This window comes from Urocitellus parryii, chromosome X (genome assembly GCF_045843805.1).
Source record: "Urocitellus parryii isolate mUroPar1 chromosome X, mUroPar1.hap1, whole genome shotgun sequence".
Lineage (NCBI taxonomy): Eukaryota > Metazoa > Chordata > Mammalia > Rodentia > Sciuridae > Urocitellus > Urocitellus parryii.
Window position 1 is genome coordinate 18,680,919 of NC_135547.1, and position 25,263 is coordinate 18,706,181.

The window sequence follows — 25,263 nt, forward strand, 5'->3', positions numbered from 1 at the left end:
CTGTGGTTAGGCAGAACATCATGGTGGGGAGCAAAGAAAAGGGGGCCAGGGTCCCAGTACCACCTTCAAGGGCATATTGTCAGTAACCTAACTCCCTTTCATGATTCTCCACCTACTAAATATACTACCACTTCCTATAGGGCCATCTGCTTGGGACCAAGCCTTCAACATACAAGCCTTTGGGGGAACATTTAAGATCCAAACCATAACTTATATATTTGAAATATTAGATTCTAGAATAGACATTGATTGCATGTTTGGGCAACTATGATTTCAATGGCTAAAACAGAGCTGTACTGATAGTCATGACTTCAGAAAAACACTGGAGTTTGAACAGCCTTGCATACCCCTGCTATATGGAGAGCGATGCATGGCAGATACGTCAGGTTTAGAGGATGGCAGTGGGGAGAGCAGAGTAAAATAATCAGACCTGTGTTTTAATAAGATACTTGACATTGATAATCATTATTCTGAGCCTTGGCTTTTAAAAAGCTAACAGGATACTGTCTTTTGAAAATGGCAAACAGTTAATCAAAACCATTAGGCCCCTTAAGTTACCTGTTTTTGTGTGCAAAGCCCTCATAATTTTCTTTTTATAAAGTGAGAGTTCAGTCTGAAAGACATTGTAAAGAGAGAGAGGGAACAAAAAGGTTAATATTGTAAATTCTAATTAGCTGATTTGATTTCTGGGCCAAATTCCAGGCTGCACTAAATCTGCAGTTCTTACTGTCAATTCCTCCACTCTGACCCATTACCTTCCTTTCAACACTGTGGAACTTCACTCTCTTTAAGATTTTTGCATTAACAATAACTTTCTAGATTTGGGTTTGGTTTGTTAATGTGTGAGGGTTAGACTCATCAGCAGCTGTCTGTGTAAAATTGTTTAAAAGTATATTATAATCCTTCTTCAATGCTGGAGTTGTCTCCAAAGTGGGAGTAATTTAAGACCTAAAGAAGGAACCTCACTGGCAAAGTTTTAAAGGTTTTTTTTTTTTTTTAATTGCACTTTGTTTTAAACTGAGCTACCAGAGAATACTGGAGGCATTGTACTGAGGTTGGAAAATGGCCTCTCAAAGATTAGCTACAGGTCTTAGCCAGGGTCGTCTAAAAGGGTTTAGCTATTCATTCACAAGTTCTTCTATAATTAATCTGGTGTTTGGCTTTCTCTTTTTTTTCATGAGATTGTGGAAGTAGCTTTTAAAGAATTTAAGATACCATGCCAGTTCATCTTGCCTCTCACTTCAGTAATACAAATTTCTTGAGTGCCTAGTATGTTCTAGACACTGCCTCAGATGTTGTGAGATTGAAACATACGGATGATGCAATTCCTGGCCAGCTCACAGTCTGGTGGTAGAGAAGTTGTATGTACAAATAAGTAAGACCAGTTTATATATAGAAAGTGGCACTCAGGTGCTAGAGATGAAAAGAGAAGTGGTGGGAGAAAAAGAGGGAGAACTGAAATGCTCATCTGCCAGGAAGACTTCATTAAGGACATGACATTTAAGGACATGACACTTGAACTTGGCTGGAAAGGATGAAAGGCTTTCAATAGGCGGAAATTAAAAACAGCTCATAGTATGTTCTCAGGTAATGTTTACTGGATATATGAATGCAAGGGTCCAATGTGAGATGTGCTTGAGAAATAGCAAGTTCACTAATCTATACCAAACCACAAATTCCCCTTCTGTATTCAAAAGTAGTCCATGACATACTTAAAGGATGCATTCTTGAAAATTAACATAAAATGCTTATGTCAAAAGTAATTTTCCAAAAAGAAGTAATAGTAAGGGAGGAGATTGGGAATTTTTTAAAACTGAAATGATGTTATAGGTAGATTTACAGTTCTCAAAGAATGGTTTATGAATCCTGGGAGTCCATGAAACTCAGGGATCCAGAAGGTCAAAACTACCCACACAACAATACTAAAAATGCCATTTGTCTTTCTTCCTGGGTTGATGTTTGCACCAGTGGTACAATAGTAAAGACAAGTTCAACTGTTTGCACCACTGTATGAGTCAAGGCAATCATGTCAAAATGTACTACTAAGTCATTATAATCTGTACTTGTGTACACTTGCAGAAAAATAAAAGGCAGTTTCACTTAAAGACATCATTGCCAAAGCTGTAAAAAAAGTTATTAACTTTATCAAACCTCAACCCCTGAGTATAATTTTTAATGTCCTGTGTTATTAAATAGGAAGTGTACTTAAAGCATTTAGGCTACAAACTGTGTATGTCATTGTACATCTCAAGAAAAAGCACTTGCAAGATTATTTGAGCTGTTAGCTAAACTAGCCTCTTCTTTCATTTTGCTAGAGAGGATGACTGACAAATTATGGTTATACAAACTTGAGTATTTGCTAGACATTTTCTTGGAAAGGAACAAAGACAGCCTGACAGCTCAAAGAAAATAACTGGTAGTATGTAATGCCAATGATAAAATTCCAGCTTTCAAGAGAAAACTAAAATTTTGAAAACTTGTATCTGCCACTATTATCTTTAGAGCGTCACATACTAAAAGACTTTTCTGATGAGATTGAAGGTGATACTAATGAATAGGACTTTTTGTCATATCACATAATGAAAGGTATCAGCATTTGGAGGAACTGCTTAGCTCAGGGACCAAATATTTTCCAGATGAACCATGTGTGATGACACAAAATGAGTAAAAGGCTCATTCAAAGTTCAAAACATACTAATGGATTTTAATGTAACAGGACATGAAACATTCATCTACATGGTTTCATATTCCACATTGTGACTACTCGTTAAACTTTGTGTGTGAGAGAGACACATACATACACACACAATTATCTTAAAAGGTCATGCTACCCATTTGTGGTAGGATGGATTTTCAGTGAATGTTTCATCCAAAACAATGCGTTGCAACAGATGAAATGGAGAAGCAGATCTAATAATTCAGCTCTCTTATAATATTAAGCGAGACAATAAGGAGATGGCAAAAATGTGAATTCCACTATTCCTAGTAATTGTTTCATGACTGGCAAATATGTGTTTTCATTTTTAAAATGGTTCTTTTACTCCATCATGGGTTTATTGTTGTGTTTAAATGAGCAATCAAATAATTTAAAAATTTCTCAGTTATAATTTCTAAGACAGCAAATGTTGATAGATAAAACTTGTATAAAAAAATTCCGTGGCCAGTACTGGGATTGTGGCTCAGTGGTAGAGCACTTGCCTAGCATGTATGAGGCACTGAGTTTTATTCTCAGCACCACAATATAAATAAATAAAATAAAGGTCCACTTCCAACTAATTTTTTTTTAATTCATTGGGTTTCTCCATAAAATTATGAAGAAGTCTTGAGAGGTTTAGCGTGTGGCTTGGTGGTAAAGTGTGTACTTAGCATGCATGAGGCCCTGGATTTTATCTCCAGCACCAAAACTAAGCTTGAATAAACTAAAGGAGTCCTGAGATCAAAAGGAGTGTGGTGGGGAGGGAAGAATAAAAATACTTTGGATTAGACAAAAGGGAATGAAGGGAAAGGAAGAAAGATGAGAATAGGAAGGACAGTAGAATGAATTGGACATTATTACCCTATGTGCATATGTGAGTATATGACCAGTGTAACTCCACACTGTGTACAACCACAAGAATGGGAAGTTGTACTCCATGTACGTATGATATGTTAAAATGCATTCTACTGTCATGTATAACTAATAAGAACAAAAAAAAGGAGCCCTGAGAATCACTAGTATAGCTTATTTTAGCCTATATTGATATGCTAAAAATTGAGATATGTAGGATGAGGGGTAGAGGAGGTCAGAGGGTGTCAGTGGAAAAGTAATAGCCTAGCAGGATAGAGATGGTGCTGAAGTAGGAGATAGTAGGTGGGTTGGCTTCTCTAACACCATTAGAGCTTATTGGTCAGGAAAGTCCTCTTTTGGACTTTTCTTTCTTTGGCTAAAAAAGAAATCACCTGCAGAGTCACATTTCTTTATGATGGGTAGCTTTTTCTGAGTAGGTCTTCATATAACAACTAAATCACAGGTGGAAAACATAAAAGTATACTTCACAGAGACAACAAGCACAGAGATAATGGAAACCACAGATACCAAGGCATGCCTGTGTAAGCAGCATTTTTCTTCTTTTGCTACCTCTTCCCCAATCACAAGAATCTCAGTGTCTGTATATCAAGCCCCTTTTGTTGGCAATCATTTTAAAAATAAGGGATGGGACTGAGATTCTGGACTAGAAATGGATGATGGAGCAGAAGCTGGAGCAGGAGCAGAAGATATTAAAATGAAGTTATTGAGAAAGATGGTGGAGAAAAGTGAAATGGGATCTGACAGCTGGCTTCAGGGACCATTTATGCTGCAGACTGAGTCTTGGCCAGTGGAGAAACTTTTGGGTAGTGAGTGTCCCATAAAATGAGGAAAGCATTATCCATATGACTGAAGAGCCAGACACTAAAGAGGAAAATGAATATGCCACTTAGTGAACAGTGAGCACAATACAGTGGAATTTAATTAAAAGCATATTCCTAAAATCATGGGAGAGGGAGATATTTTAAAGTTTTTGAGTGATCTAAAAGGGTACTGCTGCTCTCTTCATTTAGTGAGAAGCATTTCCAATTTTTATTTAGTGAATGTAGATATGGTCCTGGGAGGTTTCCTAGGGATCTTTTCTGATTTTGGTGTCCCCCTAGCCTATCATGTCTTAAGTTCTCCATCAGTGTGTTCCACCATGGAGACATTTAGGAACTTAGGAACTATAGTCTATAAAGGTCTAATGCAATATATACTCTGGCATGATTTAACTGGAGATAAGGAGAATTTTATCAAATGCTGTAGAAAGGTCTATAGGTATGAACTCTAAGGAGGATAAACAACTTATACCTATTTAAGTTTGAAATGATTCTTAAACACTTGTGTGTAATTCATTCCCACTTGAATGCCTCCTGTTAATAATACACTTGTTCTAGACCTACCGGAGAAATATGAAGAAGAGCTACATTTCTGGCTATTTTCTTTCAGCTCCTGAGAACCATGTCTGTACCCAAAGGAAGAGTTGTGGATCAAAACATTGATGAGGAAGAACTTGAAAGTGGAGACTGTGGCGACGATGAAGATGAGTGCATTGGAAGCTCTGGTGACGGGATGATGAAAGTGAAAAATCAACTCCGCTTCCTTGCAGGTAACCATTTTGTGCTAGCTCAGAGCTGGACTAAAAGGGTGATGCTCAAAAAATAAAAATCAACTGAGTTGGGCCTAGTGACACACACTTGTAATCCCAGATACTCAGGAGGGATGGGGCAGGATGGGCACCTGGACGGCTTTGTAAAAGCCTGCATCAAAATAAAAATTAAGTGGCTTAGCGGTATAGGGCTCGCCTAGCACGTGCAAGACCCTGGGTTCCATCCTCAGCACCACATAAAAACAAGTAAATAAAGGTATTGTGTCCAACTACAACTAAAAGATAAATATTTTTAAAATAATAAAAATAAATAAATAAATAAAATTAAAGAGGATATAGGTCAGTGGTACAATGCTTTCCTCACATGTACAAGGCCCTGGGTTCCATCCCCAATAGCAAAAAAAAAAAAAAAAAAGAACAGACTGCACTCTATATTGTATACTGTCCCTAAATTTCCTGCAACACATAATCCATCAACTCTTCTAGGAAAGACTATATTCTCAAAAAGTAAAATTTTCAGGAAGCCTTATTTTTCACCCATAGTCTCAGGTAAGTTAAACAGGTAACTTCCTGTTTTTCCTTATCTAAACTGAACTGACTTCATCAATTGGCTCCATTTCTCAGTGGAGATTTTCTTGATTCTTCTCAGTTACAAAATGAAATGCAACTTTGGAAGTCTTATGAAAACTAATGATGACTCTCTTGTCTATTTTCTTTTCCCACACGCAGTCCAACATAGATAGACAAAGATACCATACTACACAATTACATAAAAACAATACCAATAGAAAATATAACATAAGGCTGCTGGGGTCGAGAAGGTAGAACAACAAAAAAAACCCTTCCATTTGAGTTATGCATCACAGTTTATAAAGTCCTTTCACATAAATAGCTGTTCTTCCATTTTACAGGTTAAAAAAAAAAACTGGAGCTCAGAGAAGGAATGAGATTTCTCTAAATGGAAGAATTAGGAATTTAACTGGGTTCTCTTTCCTCTGCAGTGTACAACCTTCTCCCTGAACCCCTATTTCTCATGTCCTCTGAGACTACATGCTCCTTATCCCCTTGCAGCGTCTTTCCTTCACTAGCTCTTCTTTCTAATCCCACCCTGAAATTGGCTGTCATCCAGAAGTCTCTTCTTAAGCCTCTGGCTTTTCCTTTCCATTATTTATTGTCCCTTATCCATTCTCCATATTTCAACTTTTTTTTATAATTTTAAGTTATTATTTTTATTGGGATAAATAAACAATTAACAATAAATATACCCTCTGAACAAACTCTTCTTTTCTTTCTTTTTTTTTTTTTTTTTTGGTACTGGGGATTGAACCCAGAGGCACGTCACCACTGAGTCACATCCCCAGCCTTCTTTTTCTTTTTTTTTTTTTTTTAATTTTTGAAATGAGACAGGGTTTCTCTAAATTGCTTAGGGCCTTGCTAAGTTGCTGAGGCTGGCCTTGAACTTGCAATTCTTCTGCCTCAGCCTCCCAAGTCACTGGGATTACAGGCATATGCCACTAAGCAAGGCCCCTCTTGAAAAACTTTTAAGTGTACAGTACAATATTGTTAATTATATCCACATTTTTTCTACAGCAGGTTTCTAGAACTTTTTCATCTCGTGCAACTAAAGCTCTATACCCAATAAACAGCACTAATGCATTCCCCCAGCCTGTCAATTACTGTTTTAATTTCAGTTTCTATGAATTTGATGGCTTTAGGTACCTCATGTAAAGTGGATTTTTTTATTATTGGCTTATTTCATTTAATATAACGTCTTCATGCTTTCTTCATGTATAACATGGCAGGATTTCCTTCAATTTTTAAGGCTGGATATTATTCCATTGTATGTATTTACCATAGTTTCATCCATTTATCCATCAGTGGACATTTAGAGAAAAATGCTAAACCTACATTTTCCCACCTCTTGGCTATTTTGGATATTGTTACATTGAACTATCTTGAACTATTATACCACTATGGAGATAACTTATAAAATCATTACCTCCAGTCTCAACTGCTCTCCTGAGCTACCATCCCACATGTGTAGCTGCTAATTAATCAGTTCTATCTGCCTTCACCACCATCATCCCCAACTGGGTGTGTCAGAAGTCAGATTTGCCAACTGACCATCTCAAACTTGTTCTCCCTTAATGCCCTTATTTTTCTAGTGCTACCATCATTCCCTCAGTCATTGGGGCTTAAACTAAAGCCATCTTTGATTCTTTCTTCTCCCTTGCCTCTCATATGCAAGTGGGCCCTATTGATTCTTTGTCTTTTTTTCCTGCTTCTATTCCTGCTTCCCTTCCATCCCCTCCTCCAGCTCTCCTGCATATGCTATTGCAATCACATCCAAAGTGGTCTCTAGGTTTCCAAAGTAAGGCAGGAGTATTTGAGAGCCTTAGGCTAGCAGATTAGAGAACAAAGAACCAGGGACCCAGGCAAAAGATTCCATCAATTCATCATGCACAGATGCCAGGTTAATCTTTCTAAAGCATCTCATACCTCTCCCTAGCTCAACTGCCTTCATCCTGTCCCCATTGCCTTGAGGATAAAGCTCAGATCCTTAGAAGAGTTCTGAGAGAGGCTTCTGCTCTAGCCTAAACTATGCTTCTGGCTTTATTTGCTACTATTAACCCCACAGGAACCTTCCACTTTGGTAAAAACATCTGTATTTGTGGTCCATGAACTCCATAAATATACTGTTCTGTTTTCTATGTTCATACCATAGCACATGTTTATTTCTGTGTAGATATGCTTCTTTTCTTCCTTATTAAATCATACCTGCCCCTCAAAGTGCAATTCAAGCATGATGCAAGAAAAAAATGATTTTGAGGGTAGAGCAAACCTGACTCTACTTCTTATGAGCTGGCATTACCTGGGACAAGGTCTCCATTTCTTCCTACAGCAAATAGGGATCATAACCTCAGTTTCATAGGATTCTTGCAACATTAAATCAAGGGGGATATTTTATGAAGCATATATTCTAGTATCTAGCATATACTAGGTGCCCCATAAGTGTTAGTTCCCTGCTGTGAAATCTTTTACAACCAACTAAGTCCATAGTTATCACTCTTCTCTGAATTACTAAACAATTTTTGCCACTGCTTTCAAGAAATGGGCTGCAGTAGCTGCAAGGTTCCATGGAACATAAAATGAGCAGCCAAATCCTAACATCCTATTAGAAGTTGGTGACAATCATGTAGTAAGTGACCAATTAAATAAACACAAATGTAAAAATAATAGAAGCTAATGTTTATTGGTCACTTACTACAATCCAAATATTGTTCCAGAATTTTATATGCATTGTCTCTCATGTCATATTGTCTCTTATTTCACAACACAACTCTGAGCTGGAGTTATTCTTCTCACTTTACAAATGAGAAAACTGATACTGAATGTGGTAGAGAGAGTGACTTACGTAAGATCATGCAGTCACTAAGGGCATGTTCAGAGCCAGGCAGTCAGGTTTCAGAGGCTACTTCTTGAGTGAGTCTCCTCTGACTCTTATTTTTCTCTGCTCATCAATACAGTCATAAGAAGACTGAAGTCAGTTTTATATTTTGGTGCAACTTAATCATCCTTAATCTGAAAATCTGAAATGCAAACTGTGATGAAATCCAAAACTTTTTGAGTGCTTACATGAAGCTCAATTTTTTTGGGGGGGAGTTTGGAACATTTTAGTTTTTACCATGTTTTTTTATTGATACATTATAGTTGTACACAATGATTGGATTTGTTGTTATATATTCATACATGAACATAATATAACAATATAAGTTAGCCAATATCACTTCCCAACATTTCAGATTTTGGATTTTTGGATTAGGAATGCTCAACTGGTAAATTCATATAAATATTTCAAAATAAAAAAAAAAAAAACCTCCAAAATCTGGAACACTTCTGGTCCCTATCATTTTTATAAGGGGTGCTCAATCTATACTTGGAAAAGCTTATGGTCATCTAAAGGTTGCCCAGATGATTCACCAAAGTATTAACTAGTCCCTATGGCACAACACTGTTCATAATTCTCCAGAAAAGTCCCTGCTTATTCCTACTCATGATTTCCTGCCTATGAGTCACATCCTTATTCATTTCAAAATAGTACTCCACAATTCCATTGTGATTTAACTTTTTTAAACAGTATTTGGTGTGGGACCTTTTCAGGGTACTTTTCAAAATCTTTATAGATTACATCCTTAGTTTACCTTTGTCCACATGCACAATTGATCCTCTCAAAGAATTATAGTCAATTTGTTAGGCACAATTAACCCTAAGTACTTTATAAACTATAAAAACTCTACAAGAGAGGGCTGGGGATGTGGCTCAAGCGGTAGCGCACTCGCCTGGCATGCGTGCGGCCCGGGTACGATCCTCAGCACCACATACCAACAAAGATGTTGTGTCCGCCGAGAACTAAAAAAAAAATAAATATTAAAAATTCTCCCTCTCTCTCTCTCCTCTCTCTTTAAAAAAAAAACTCTACAAGAGATAGTTAATTTAATTTATAGGGAAAAATTATGCCTTGACTCCAATACATTACATTTGTGTGACTTGATCAGTGATCCTACCAGCCTGAAGTTCCTTGGGTCTCCTTTAAAGTGCTTCTCAGAGAGAACAGACTCTTTGCCAATCCGCCAGGCGTATGGCATAACAGTTACTTGGAATGACAGGATATACACTTTGGTCAGCTGTTACATAATTTTAACCAGAATCTGGGTAGATGCCATCTGGTCCTGGTGATTCATCAACATCCATTTATTTAGTCAACTTGACTTGGAACATCATGTGCATTTACCCCCAATTTCATTTAGTACTCCAAATTACCTCCTCCAAAAGACAGCTTGTGAATAAAGAGTATGTATGGCTCAGATGATGTTCAGATTCTCATATCTCCATTTGGTCTGTGGACAGGCCTTTTGCACCATGATCAGTAAATGATCCTATTGACTGTCTTCCCTGGCTCATTTCTTTCCTTTTGTTTTCTGATGCACTAAATGAAGTACAGGACACCATGGTTCTATTCTTGGCTTTGCTTCTAACTCCAGTGTGCCTTAGGGCAAGCTCCTTCCACATTTTAGAAGTTAGTTTCTCCATTTGTAAAATAAAGGGAATGTTCAGACAATGCTTAATGCCTGCAGCCTACTGAAGTGCCAGCAGTCTGAGATTTTGTTCATTTCTTTGGCTTTGGTCTCTGGCAAGGTACTTATCAGAGTCTTTGGGGGATATGTTTTGTATTTTCATCTAATCATGCAATTTACTTGTTCCCTTCTCCTAAGCTATATTTCCACTTAGAAAAGACCTCATTTTACCTATTCTAACCCTCCTGACTTTTCCAATCTGTCAAGCCAGGATTCTTACCAAGGGCTACCCACACCTCAGAACACTAGGGTAATATTTACTTTTAAAACTCTTCATCCCAGCTGGCTGTGTTGGCGCACGCCTGTAATCCCAGCGGCTTGGGAAACTGAGGCAAGAGAATTGCAAGTTCAAAGCCAGCCTCAGCAAAAGCAAGCCCTAAGCAACTCAGTGAGATCCTTCTCTAAATAAAATACAAAATAGGGCTGGGGATGTGGCTCGGGGTGGAGTGCCCCCGAGTTCAATCCCTGGTACAAAAGAGAGAGAGAGAGAGAGAGAGAGAGAGAGAGAGAGAGAGAGAGAGAGAAATTTCTTTATTCCAGTGTTCTTTTTATGTAATTCTTATTTCTAAATTGAAAATAGAATTCTTGGAGCTTCTCTTTTCTATTTGTTGAATTTAATTATGGGTGAGATGACCATTATATGATATCTTACCCATGGTTACATCTTCACCATTAACTTTGATTTCTCAGAACCAAGTGTGGTACGTTTTTCCTTCTGAAGGGTGTCATAGTCCATTTGTGCTGTTATAAAAATACCGTAGACTGAGTAATTTACAAATAGTAGAAATCAATTTCTCAAAGTATTGATAGCTGGGAAGTTGAAGATCAAGGTGCCAGCATTTGGCATCTGATAAATGCCTTCTCAGTGCCTTCTCACATGACAGAGATGCTATATCCTTACATGGCAGAAGGCAGAAAGGCAAAAATGGACACATGCTGTGTCCTCATCTGACACAAGAAATAGGACAAAAATGGGCCTACCTAGTACTCTTCAGGCCTTTTATAAAGAAAGGACTAATCAACTCCTAACTCACCCCCACCCTGCTTAAATACTGTTGCATTGGGGATTCAATTTTAGCAGAAATTTTGGAGAAAACAACAAGCATTCAAACCATAGCAGTGGGTTACTTAATCTCTCTTGGCCTGCTTTCTCATCTAAAAAAGTGAGACAATAGTATTTCCTATTTCCTATTGTTATGGAGATTGTACATGAAATTCATCCATCACAGTGCCTGGCACCTAGCTAGCACTCAAAAAAATAGTATCTGCTATCAAAGTTACTGGTCTATTGTTGCTGCTGCTAATAACTCACAGAAGCTCAAGGAGCCTATGGATGTAAATAGAACTGTCTTGGTGTTCTTTCGAGACCCATGAAAGGCAAATAAAACCAAGAAACCAACATTCAGCACTATCCCCTTACCTTTTAACTGGGATCCATGGACCAGCATTATTTGTATCATTTGGGGGCTTGTTTAAAATGCAGAATCTCAGGTCCTACCTCAAGATCTACTGAAGGCCATGTTAACAAGATCCCCAGGTGATCTATTTATAGCCCTTACCAACTTCTAATTGAATACCTGTGACACTTGAGCTTAATACTCAGGCATCTAAGAAGCCACTAAGCTGCCCAGTAGTGTGTTCAATATTTTAGGAAATATAAAAGGACTACAAGACTCAGTTATCTATGTGATTGATTAGGACATTTTAGCTCCAATTCTGTTATATGTACTAGCAGTAGGACCTTGAGTGAGTTATTTAGCTGCTCTGAACCTCAATTTCTTCAGCTGTAAAATGGGTCATTAATCACCCTTGTTTTTTATATTTCAATAAGTTATTGTGAAAATCAAATGTGATAATGAGTGTGAAAGTACTTTTTACTTGCTAGGCTCTACAAATATTTAAAACAATCCAGAAAAGTACTATTATTCTAAAATCTCTGGTAGTTCTTTAGTTTTCTCAACATCCATAGTTCATATGTTTTATGCAGAGATTGAATTGGGCCTGTGAGTTTGTGTACTCATATGTAGACAGACTCCACTCCTGAAATAGATCTTCATCCACAATGAACCTGGCATAATAAGCTGTTTTTCTTTCTTTTTCCTTTTTTTCTCCCCCCCCCCCTTTTTTTCTAGACTGCCTGCAGCAGTGTTATTAGTTAATGGCTTTCTCAGAGCTCTTATTGTAAGCTTTTTGGGAAGCTTGTTACCCCCAGTGGTCTGCCTGGGACCAATCCCAGAGAAACTCTGGCCAAGTGTTGCTGGCCAAGATGTGATGACTCAGCATCTTGAGTATCTGTTCCCTCTCACTAAGTCCCCACTCTTACCTGCACAGAAACACACAAACACACACACACACACACACACACACACACACACACTTGTTGGAAACACAATTGGAACATACTCACAAAGCAACTTCTAGCAAGAAACATCAGTCACAGAGACATCTGTATTCCCTTTCCCCCAACTTTGTCTTCCTTAACCCTTTTTATTTGCTCAAGCTTACTCTCCTCTGTGCATATAGCCAGAACATTCTGGTGAACTTAATGTCTTTATAACTGTACATTGTAGAAAAAAGATAATCTTGCCTGAAGCTAGCCAATGACAGGATAGAGTGATCATGGATACTGCCAGAGCCTATTTCTTTGAACAAAGAAAGTGGAAATGGATTGCAGGCAATAGAAATATTTCCTGTTGCTACATGACAGTAAAAGGGGCTTGAGCTAGTTGGTGGTGATCTGGAGAGTAGAGCTCATGATCACATCTTGGGTTAAAGGTTTAAACCAATATTAATACTAATTGGCTATTTTTTGTCCATGGTAAATAAATCCTTCTTATGGACATGCTTGCCCTGGAGAAACTTTCAGTGTCTCAAATGTCAGTGTAGGGACTGCAAAGAGAAACCCTGCTACTTATTCTTTTTTTTTCCTTTTTTTTTTATTATTGGTTGTTCAAAACATTAGAGGATAGGAAAGGTAGCAGAATACAACAGTCACTAGTATGGCAATATGCTACTTATTCTTGATCTGGTGTTCAAGGTGAAGGTGAAACCCAGGCCTAGGCTAGTCCCTTTTGCCATTCTTTTCTGTCATCTCCAAGTACTATGGGGGAAAGCAGTAACCTGCCCCTTGTAGATCACTTATTTGCATCACTATTGTGGAGGAAGCCATTAAAATTTCACATCTGTGGGCCCCATGACTTTCTGTAACAGATATTCCCTCTTTAGTTGCTTTACAATCTAATGGCAAAATAACAATAACTCCAAAGAACAGAAATTAGGAATTTTTTTGTATCAGGGATTGAACCCAGGGGTGCTTAACCACTGAGCCATATCCTCAACCATTTTTATTTTTTATTTTGAAACATAGTCTTGCTAAGTCCTTAGGGCCTTGCTAAACCGCTGAGACTGGCTTTAAACTTGTGAGGCTCCTGCCTCAGGCTCCTGAGTTGCTGGGATTACAGGCTTGCACCACGAAGCCTGGCAGGAAATATTTTTAAAGCCATTCTTTGTTCTTTTTTATTTATTTATTTTAAAAATTCGTACTGGATTATGTATAACCATATAACCCTATTGCTAAAAATCCTGTGTACATAGAAGAGGCAAAAGACACTTCATGGGCTTAACTGTTCTATTAAATTGTTAAGTCTCAAATTCTCATAAATGGGAGTTGGTAATCACCATGTATTAATAAATTCATTAATGGGTTGATCTGGTGAAGAGGTAAAACTAATGGAGGAAATCTATAATAGCCTTTTCATCATGGTGACATCTGCAGAATATTCATCACTTAAAATAAATTATGATGCTTGCAAAAGAATGGGTAGAAAGGCTGTAGTGGAATGATATGTCCTAGGGTTTTCTATAGGAAAGATGTTGAGGCCTGTGAAGAGCTCAAAATACATTAGATAAAGTAATATATGTATTTATACTTCCTTGTTGATAACAAGTCTAGGAATCAATTATGTCTATTCTCCCAAAATGTGCTCTAGAGTTTGAACAAACACAATTCTACTTTCTTGCACTCTTTGGAAACCCACCATTCGGATCTCTGACACTTAGTTGAAGGTTGCTTCTCAATAAGTAATCCACTCCCAGAACTGTCAGTAAAGAGCTCCTAAAGACTCCTTCAAACATGTGCTCTCAGTGCAAGAGGACTCCATGTTATCCCCTGGGAGGTAGATCCCATCTCATGGGCAAATGGAACGCCCTCCAACCTTTAGGGTGCTGACACTTGAGACATAATGTGAAGGGCATTACCATTCACATAGCCAAATAAACTAGATCCCAGTCCTGTCCCTGCCATTCCCTTGTATTGTGGCCTTGGACAAAATCTCTCAGCTTCTCAGAGCCTCAGTTTCCTCATTTGCAAAAATGGTGATAAAATATTTGCCAACCTGCTCACCTTATTAGTTATGGAATTTAACGTGTATGATAATGAATATAGAAGTACTTAGACTGTAAAACAGCATGTCCATTTAGGGTAATGTTGTTAATGTTGCTTAGTACCATTGGGTTATAAGTTAGTTTTATTTGCCAAAAGCCTTTAGCTAAAATTATAAACTAAGTCTCAAATGTTCTGGCCAATAATTTTCATTATAAATGTGTTCCCTTCTCCAACCCCAAGGTGGCATGTTCAGTTACTTGTTAACTTGTTTTTAGCCCAGGGTGGTCTGAAGTCTCTGAGAAGATATTTAAACAATGACAAATATGTCTGCTGAGTTGTGCAAATAACCACATAGTCACAACAGTAGTAGGCACCTACATCTTGAAAGAATCACAGCGAGTTATGTTTTGTTTTCTTTGGTGGTAGTGGGGCAGTAAGGGCAGGGGTGGACAATGATTTCAGGGGGTCAAGAAAGGGCCCCTGATTCTTTCCATTCTATCTTGCTCTCAGCTCGCAATCTGCTTTCATGTCTTGATCTTTTCTTTTAGAGATCAAATGCCACAGGGAAGCTGAAGGAAGCAAAGCTCACTATAATAGCACTTTTCACAGATAGAAACCAGGTGGTTCTTGCTAATAGATTGACAAGACAGCCAATCCCACCTCACCCTAGAGCTTTGTATTGCTTCCAGGGCTCACAAAGAAGGACTTAGATGCAAGACTTAGCAGTGATATTATCTGACAATTGAGAAGTATACCAAGAAATGGGCCTTTCCCAGGCTTTAGTGTTGACTGGGGAATTACTACAGGTAAGCTGGTGACAGATGAGAGGAAGAAAAGATAAAGTATTTCCATAAAGTTACCACAACTTGAGACATGTTAGGGATTTTGTTTATTATTTGGGAGGAGATTATTCTGAGGTTTGCATTTCCAAGTCTCTGCTCTGTGATACTTTCCTATCTGAGACATTAGGGATATGGCTTTTATAACGGATAACTTGCTTTGGGAACTTATGCATAACTCTAAGAATGGGATTAATCTTAGAAATAGTGTGATCAATTTGAGACCATTGCATTTTATAATCAGTTTTCAAATTAAGAGAAAACTTGAATGCATGAATTTACTTACATGGTGCAATCAGTTTTCTCTGAATAGAAGCCATGTTGACCAGTTTATGACTAGCCTTAACTAAACTGTGGTCATCTAGTATGGATAGAAAGGAATGAGAGGAAGAGGCTCAGAAATCATTTGGTAGAAAAGTTGTGCAGGAATCACTGGGAAAGTAGTAATGCCAAAGCCTCTAAGAAATAGAAGTGAAGCAAAACCTGTAGGGTATCATCCCCATAGGATCTGCGGGAGCAGACTCTGTGCCATCAAATGGAAAGTGCTGTCCCGCAAGAAGAAGTATCATATTGTAGAGAAAAGTGAAGATGTCTCATAAAGCCTGTGCAGTTATCAGAAGTCTCCCTCATAAAAAATGGTCTATTAGAAAGGCCAAATTACAGGAGTCCACTGTAACAAGGAATTGTGAACCTGCTGGAAGTGATTGGTGTGGAAAGTTCTAGTGAGTGCAGATGGAACTCAAAAATGAAGCCAGAGATGAAGTCTTGCTTTGAAATGAGGAAGGACTCAAAAAGGCATCAGATGCTTTGCAGTCACTGACCTTCCATCAGGGCCCCCAAATGGCATGTGTACACACACACACACACAGACACACCCACTATTAAATCTCTGCAATTCAGAAAGCACTCTCCTGATGCTTTTCTTAAGATGACAAAAAGAACAGAGATGCAGCCATTGCCTCTATTTTTTCCTTTATTTGCATGTGTGAAATCCAAGAGATTTCCCATTCACTTTGTTTTTTTATGTATTTATTCTAATTTGTTATACATAATGGCAGAATATAGTTCATTTCATATTACTCATATTGAGCACAATTTTTCAAGTCTCTGACTATACATAAAGTATTTTCATACCATTCGTGTCTTCATACATGTACTTAGGGTGATGATGTCTAACTCACTTCGGTAGGAATAAAGTTACTGGCTGGTTATTGTGAGGTTATTTTTTGTGAAAGGAAGCCTTGTCATAGAGCTTGCCTACATCTGTACCTGGGTAAAAGATGCTTAACAATCTGCCAAAATGATCCATAGCACTTATGGTTCTTACCATTTCCAAGTATACTCACTGATTTTTAAAAACTTTCCAGTCTTAAAAAAAATGCCAAGATATATGATTGATGGTAAATAAGACTTTAAGGTGATAATCAGAGTGTCAGCATGGACAGAATCTGCTAATTTGTAGCTCATGAATGAACTAAAGCAATAATATAATTACCAAGTAAATAAAAATGGCGTAGATGTAATTCTAAAAATTCTAGTATCTTCGGGCAGTCTGTGAGCAGAGGGAAATCTCATTAGCACCTTCTGGATGGATTTCAGAGTAAAGTGATTTCCTCCACTAACCATAAGCTCCTGGGAGAGTAGAAAGCATGTCTTTTTCATCCTGTGTGTACACTTCTCATCCTGTGAGTGCTAATGAGATTTCCCCCTGCTCTCTCCTCAAATACTAGAATTTGTAGAATGGCCTTTGCTCTGTTACTTGGTAATTATATTACTATTTAAATCCATCAATGAGCTACAAATTAGGAGATTGTCTGTGCTGGCACTCCAGCACCTGAAGGGCTCAGCTCTCAATGACCAACCTCTGCTTCCCTCCTTGGCCTTGCTTAGCGATTGTCATTTAGTAGATATTCAATAAATATTTTAGGTCTAGGATTGTAGCTCAGTGGTAGAACACTTGCCTAGCATGCAGGAGGCCCTGGGTTTCATCCTCAACACCATGAATAAATTAATGATTTCAGTTATTCATGTGTAACTTTGTTCAGATTTTTGTTTGCTTTTGCTGGGGATGGAACCTAGACCTAGTGCATGCTAGACCAAGGTGCCACTACTAAGCTATACCCCCAGCCCCATGTGCAATATTTACTTTTCATATTTGCTTCTTTTTATCTCATATTTGATAGGACAACTGTATGTCACATTCTCACTGCTTTCTAAACTGGCTTCCTCAATGTACCCTTCAGCTTCTAGCAGATGAAATTGTGAGTACTGAGATAGGAGATCCCTGATTCACTCAACACTGGAGTAGGACCTGGGGACAGGCACTGAGTGTCTGTGGCCTAGACAGCATCATGAGAAGAGTAAAAGGTCTGGGGAAGAATGTGAGCAGGGGTGGTGGGAAGACAGTGAAAATCAGTTGCAATGTTTAGTATACACAAGAGAAGAATTAGTGAGATGTGAATGTTGTCTTCTATTATTTAGAGGTCTTGCATATGAAGATGGTAGGTCTGGAGCCAATGCATAGAATTTATAAGGAGTCATATTTTGACTGACATAAAGGTGAACTTTCTGACCCTTTGAACTATTCCTCAATGAAATGGACTGTTCTAGGAAACAATCAGCTTCCTGACTCGGGAGGCATTCAACTAGAAATTAAATAAACATATTTCAGAAAGATTGACTGAATGGGTGTGAGGTGTCAGAGAGTGAATAGATACCTCCAACATGGGCTCTTGATTTCCAAGATCCTGAATAGCTCTGAGGTACTCTAATTTTATAACCTAAATATGCCAATAGAGCAAAAGAGAACCAAGATGGTGGAGCAAACCTATGAGGCAGTTTTTCAGGCTGGAGGAAGGAAAGAGAAGTGGAGAAGAGAGTCTCTCTGGTTGTTTGCATTGGAGCACATGTCACCAATTATGATTTTCTGTAACTATTTTCCTAAGCAAGTGGATCCTTAGGAATGGCAGAGATTTTTCCAGGGAGCCATTCTTTTCAACATCCTCTGTCACTCACAGCCTCCGGATTTGTTTTGCTAGTACAAGAATCCAGTTCTCATTTCTCCCCAATTATTTCCAGGCTTGTGACCTTCCTGCCCCCATGTTAGAAAAGCAAACCTGGACTAGAGCCCCTCCCGAGCTACAAATCATTAACCCAAATGACTGAATTGTCAAGATCAAGGTTGTACTATTCACACTCATCCCTTGTACCTCTCTCCCATCAAAGTCTGTTCAAGAAAATTAGGCTAAAGCATCTCAAGTTATCTGTAACTCCAGACTTTTATTTCCCTCTCAACTCTGCTATGGACCAATTTTTGTAGAATATAATAAAAATAAATTAGCTGGATGCAGTGACACACTCCTGTAATCCCAGCAGCTTGGAAGGCTGAGGCAGGAGGATCCGAAGTTCAAGGCGAGCCTCAGCAACTTAGCAAGGCCCCATCTTTAAAAAATAAAAATGTCTGGAGATGTGGCTCAGTGGTACAGCACCCTTGAGTTTAATCCCCACTATTTGGGGAAAAAACTAGGAAAAATTATAAATGACAAAAGGCCTACAAAACATAAAATAGAAGCCACTTTTTTGGCATTACTAGAGATTGAATCCAGGGCCTAACACATACCAGGCAAGTGCTCTAACACTGAGCTTCATCCACAGTCCTTTTTAATTTTTTTTTAAGATAGATTCTTGCTAATTTGAAAAGGCTGGTCTTGAACTTGCAATACTCCTGTTTCAGCTTCTAGAGTAGTAGGGATTGTAGGCATGTGCCATTGCACCCAGCTCAAGTCATGATTTTTAATTATGAGTTTCAACAGGCCTAAATATCTCTGTCAGGTTAGTATAAAAGTTTCTAAGTGATTACTTTCAATTTCTGTACTTATATTCGTGTAGATTAGCAATAAATATCAGAGTAGTAGACCATACTTTGAGAAGGGTGGTGTAGCTTGATCTCTGTGTCTCTGCCTTGTATCTCTCATTCCCTTGGTGGAATAATCTCAAAAGCAATCTTAAGTGGGTCTACATAGAGCTGGCTTACATTGGTTCATAAGAGCCCACTATTAAAATTTCTGAATTTTTGTGGGCTAGTTGTTAAACATAGCCATTACTAAAAATTAAGTTATATAAATTTACAAGGAAATAAATCTTATTAAAAAATAAAAGCTATTCTCAAAACTCTTCACAACCTAATTATTTTATTACATTTTATTATTATCTCCTCTCTTAAGGTTATATGTCTGTTGCATCTGTGTGGAGGAAATACTATATATTTTTCCAACTTTGTATTCAGTGTCATTGCATTGGTGCCTTGAAGTTATCCATGATGGTTACCCACAGAAATCTGCAAAAAGTATAAGTCAGGGCTTAATTTATTATTTTGTTGATTCTCTAGACTTAAGAAAGTAATGGGAAAAAATGTTCATAGTGCAGCTAAAACTTAAAATCATGTTGTATCTGTAGCCATTAAATTGCAAATAGCACAAAAAGTTGAGGAAATATTCTTCCAGCATTTGAAAACTATTATCCAATTCAACAAAGAAGTCACTCCCTTCATTAATGGAGTGAAGTTCCAACATAAGTTTTTGTTATTTCACTTTTGTGTTGTTCCTTAATGTAAACCAGTATATTAGCCATTATTCCTATAGGAACTAGTTCATCAATTGCAACCGTAGTTTGACTACAGATGTAAGAGTCTGGCAAAAATCATAAAAGCATTCTGTGAGAACCAATTGACTATATGGAATTTATAATAAAAGGTATCATATATTTGTATCTATAAAGCAAGGGCTGCACATCTTTTATTCCAGTAAAATTTAAAAATAAAATAGCATGCATACTTTTTTTTTTTTTGAGAGAGAGAGAGAGAGAGAGAGAGAGTTGGTAAACATTGATCAACACATCACTGAGTGAGAGGGTACATTTGGAGGATGCATTTACCTTTCTTCATCTTTAAAGTTTCTTGGCTTAAATCAATACCTCTTTCCACAATGAATGAGAGAAAATTTTTGTCTTCCAAAGTTATGCTGACAAAGAAACAACCCTTCATTTTTAGTGCCTCTGACTTCTAGGAATCTGGGACTTGGAAATCTTTAACTTGGAAACTGTTAAGTAGATCCATAACTTTTTTGTGCTCAAAACTTCATATTTCTTTTTGAGGTTGATATGCTTCTTCTTAAGTCTCTCCTAACCAGTCTCATCAGTCCCATCCAAACCTACATGACAGTTATAAGCCAACTCACTAGGGCACAGAGGTGAGGACCACTTTTTGGGTTCAGCCCCATTATCAGAGAGCATTAGGATAAATGAATACCGTGTGCTAGTATTAGCCCCCTGGTTTTGTAGAGTTAGAGTGGAACTCCTAATATCAGGTTACATTTTGTTGGCTCAGTAATCATTTTTTTAACCACCAACCATATGGGCAGAGGTTGGAAGGAAAACTAAATTTAGAACACACCCCCACTCTCCTGTTCAGCATTTCTTTCTTGTTTGTGCAGTGAGGCAACATATTACTCATATTCGTATACCCCACCAACTGTAAGAAATGAGATTTTTCCAAAATGTGGTCAGATCACTAAAGCTTTTCTATGCAAGTACACAGCAGTGGATTAAGAATGTCTGCACTTTGCTTCTACTGATTTCTGAGCCTGTCTATGACACACAGCACTAAAAGACCAAGTCAATAATGAAAAGGAGCTCAGGCATTTCATATTAGTGGGTTCATAAGTTGTTCATCATTTTTAGTTCACATATAGAGATAATACACTAATATTTTTCTGACTCAGGTATTTTTGAGCATGGAACCATGAATTTCTCTCTCCATTTAGTTTTTTTTTCTGTTTAACTCTACTTCTCCCCACATACCACTTCAATATGGCATGACAGTTGGAACAGGAAAGATAGACTTGGGGGTGGTGGGCAATGGTAATGATTTTGGCAGTATTTGCGAAAAACATTCACATTTCAGTTTTAGGGATTTATAAATCTCAAAACACAGGTCATACTTTAGCTTGAAATGGCATTTTTTTAGTATCTCCACAGGGTTTAGAATCAGGTTCAGCTTAAGGAATGAGAGTAGCCTGTCTACCTTCAATGAGAGGTTGTACCTTCCCACCTCTATCCAGCTTAGAGTCCAAGGGCATTCTCCTTGCTGCCCCTGGGATATAGGAAGGAATGGTAAGTGATGAAGCCAAATCTTTTTAACCCAACCTTTTCTAATTTGTCCCAAACTATTTCTCCAATCTTATCCACGACTAACCAACCCCTACCCCATCTGTGTTAGTCAGCTCTTTGTCACTGTGATCAAAATACCCGACAAGAACGACTTAGAGGAGGAAAAGTTTATTTTGGGCTCATGAGTTCAAAGGTTCAGCCCATAGGCAACTGGCCTATTGCTGTGGGCCCAAGGTGAAGCAGAACATCATGGCAAAAGGGCATGGCCGAGGAAAGCTGCTCAGCTCAATACAGCCAGGCAGCAGGGAGACAGAGAGCAGGTGAGGAGCTAGGACAAAAGATAACTCCCAAGGGCACATCCCCAGTTAACAACTTCTTCCAGCCATATCCTACCTGCCTACAGTTACCACCTAGTCACCCATTTAAATCATTAATCCATAATATGGGATATAGGTCATACATTTAGATACATTAGAGACTTATTAGGTTATAGCTGTCATAATCTAATCATTTCATCACCAGAACCGCTACATTGCCTAACATGAGCTTTGGGGGGAACATCTCATATCTAAACTATAATCCCATCCTATGTGCCAACTACCTTGAGGTTCTCATTATTGCCAAACTTGCTGTTCTGCTCTTTCATGCCTGCCTGGAACTTTCTAAAGTCTTATACATAAAGCATTTAGCACAGTGCCTATGCTTTGCTTGGTAGGTTTCAATAAATGGTGGCTGCTAATATTCTACACGTGCTGGTTCCTTAGCCCATAATTATTTCCCCCTTTTCTATCTTTAAAACTCAGTTCAGATGCACCTCACTGCTCCACGAAGCCTTGCCCCAGGCAGAGTGCTTTGTTAATACTCATTCTAGCACTTATCAACTTGAGTTCAGGTAACTCCCAGTGCCTAACACATAATTAGTGCTCCATTTGTGTTTGTTGCATGGCCCTGGCTGTACAAAAATGAAAAGTGTAGTAACTATCTATCTGAGCTCCTAGTCTACTTGGAGGGGGGGGCAAAAGGAGGGGCACAAACACCTGACTGTATAATTATAATGTAATGTGGTTAAAGCACTGATTGCAGTATGCTCAGGGACTTGTGGAAATACAAAGGAAAAACTGCAAATCCAGACTGGGGTGGTCAGAAACTGAGCTGAGTCAGAAACAATGTGTAGGAGTCAGGTGGAAAGGGGAGAAAATTGCAAGCCGGTGGGAAAGTCTGAGCAAAGATGTGGAGGCAAGAAAGAGTACAGCCGTTCTAGACAGGATACACATGTTGGTGTGACTAGAGAAGAGAGAGAGGCAAGAGGTAAGCCTGGAAGGTTTATTAGGGGTCACATTGTCAGGGGCTATCTCTGCCTTGTTAAGGAGCTTGGCCTTGATCATGTTGCAGGGTCTATAAATTCACAACATGTGGACCATCAGCCTCCCCAGCCCCCACCCTTCTCCATAGTAGACATTCATAATCAGTCACAGCACCCCATTCCACTGAGCCCAGATGTGACCTCCTAATCCTTCTCAACACAGCACTGCAAAGGAATACCACCAACAGATTGAGAGTGGCACTCTGGTTTGCTGGTAAAAGACTTTAAGTGTGTGTGTTGCTAGGGTTTGGGAGGGTGGTGAGAGAATCAAAATACAGTAAGAATTGCATTTTAGAATGTTCACTATGGAGGAGTAGATGAATTGAGAAGAACAACCAGGACCTAATTGATCAGATGTGGCAGAGTAAGGATGAAAGAGTAGTCAAAGAGGAAGTTGGTGTTTCCACCTTGGACAGATGGGCAGATGGCAGTGTCATTCAAAGAGAGAACATGAAGGAGGTAATGATAGGTTAGACATAATAATAATAGCTCATGTTTCTGAGTGTTCATTGTAGTCTTTTAACCATTTTCTGTAGATCAATTCATTTTATCTTCACAACAACCCTGTGGGGTGGACACCATTATTCTTTCTGTTTCACAGATGAAACTACATAGAGAGGTGTAGAATATTGAAGAACAGGCACAATCAAGGACACTAAGAGAGAACTGGAGTGAGAAAAGCTGAAAACCCATAACTGAGTGATTTACATGAACATAAATGGAACCAGCCAGGTCACCAGGCGCCCATTCTAGGGGTTTATCAGTTCATCTCTAATGTTTTAGAAACCAAAGGATTTACCATTCTTGGAAGAGGCCCACTTCAATGTGTATAAATCCATTATGCATTTACCACATCTGTTCTACTCATGAGGACAAACATCAGTAGGAATAGGAATTAAAACATACCCATCCAAATGATGACCTAAATGGCTTCCAAATGAATCTTCTGATATAAAATACATGTACTATTCTTAAAAAGGAGATGAGTTGGAGGCTAAATTGCTACCCAGCACCCTCCAAAACACTCCACCTGATTAAAGCTATAAGAAAACCGCTTCTAGCCTGAAAAACACACATTATAAGGACAAAATTAGGAAGGACATTGAATTTTAAGAGAATATATATCATTGAGGCTGGGGCTGCAGCTCAGTGGTACAGTGCTTATCTAGCATGTGTGAGGCACTGGGTTCCATCCTCAGCACCCCATATAAATAAATAAATACATAAATAAATAAGTATATTGTGTCCATCTACAACTTAAAAAATGTATATAAAAGAGAATATATCACATTAAATTGTTCTGTTTTTTCCAAGGGTCAATCTTTTCTAATTTCAATAGTGACTATATATCTGTGTATGTTAATGTTTATATTTGTTCCACTTGTTAAATAACTTCATATTTTCCAGAGTACTTTCTCTCAGCTGTTCATTTGAGCATTACAGGAGCTCAGTTACTTTAAGGAATAAGCTATTTCAATGGCTAGTTGACATGTTGTTAATTTCATCTTAGCCTCACATCTGGTTCTCTTGCTATCTGGGTTATGTCACTATTGCAGTGGCAAGTGCTACAGGGAGTCAGGTGCCTTAGCCAGAAGGGGATGAATGTTTATGTCCTATGGCCTAAGTATGACCCTTAGCATTGGAGTCCAGGTGTAATAAGGTGCCTGGGTTTTCAGACTTCTAGACCAGGTTTCCTGTTAACCCTAAACTGTCTGTGAGACTCTCTATCTGCTAATGATCCTACAGTGTCCTCTGGAACTATAGTAAGTGAACTATAGATATGCCATTTTTATCTGAATATGCCATGCCTTTACCTTTGCTCAGGTCATTGCATCTGCTTGAGATGCCCTCAGTTCTCCTATCTGAAAGTTTCAAGAGCCACCTCCTTCACAAAACTTAAGCTTCATAGTCTCAGCCCTCCATGACATCTCTTTCTTTCCCAAAACCCTATCTCCATCATTCTGTACACCACAATGACCACCACCTAGTGGATTGTGATTTACTAAGAACTTCACATTCATCAAGTGATTAAATCCTGATTATAACCCTGGAAGGTAGGCTTTAATGGTAGCTCTTGAGGAGAAAACCAAGATTCAAAGAGTTAAATTACTTGCCCAAGGTTAATGTCAATGGATAGTAAGAGATAGGATTAGAGCCAAGATCTCTCTAATGTCAAATTCATTTCTGTAACTATTATGCTGCATGGCCTGGCACATGTAGC

At 38.3% G+C, this 25,263-nt stretch overlaps 1 protein-coding gene across 1 annotated transcript in view; it reads left to right on the top strand.

Annotated features, from left to right (window-relative positions):
* The window catches only part of Gpc3 (glypican 3), a 423,699-nt gene that overhangs the window by 368,116 nt on the left and 30,320 nt on the right, over positions 1-25,263 (top strand). The window contains exon 7 of the mRNA XM_026405602.2: positions 4,997-5,156. Coding sequence (XP_026261387.1) covers positions 4,997-5,156 — 160 coding nt within the window. The remainder of the gene's footprint in view (positions 1-4,996; positions 5,157-25,263) is intronic.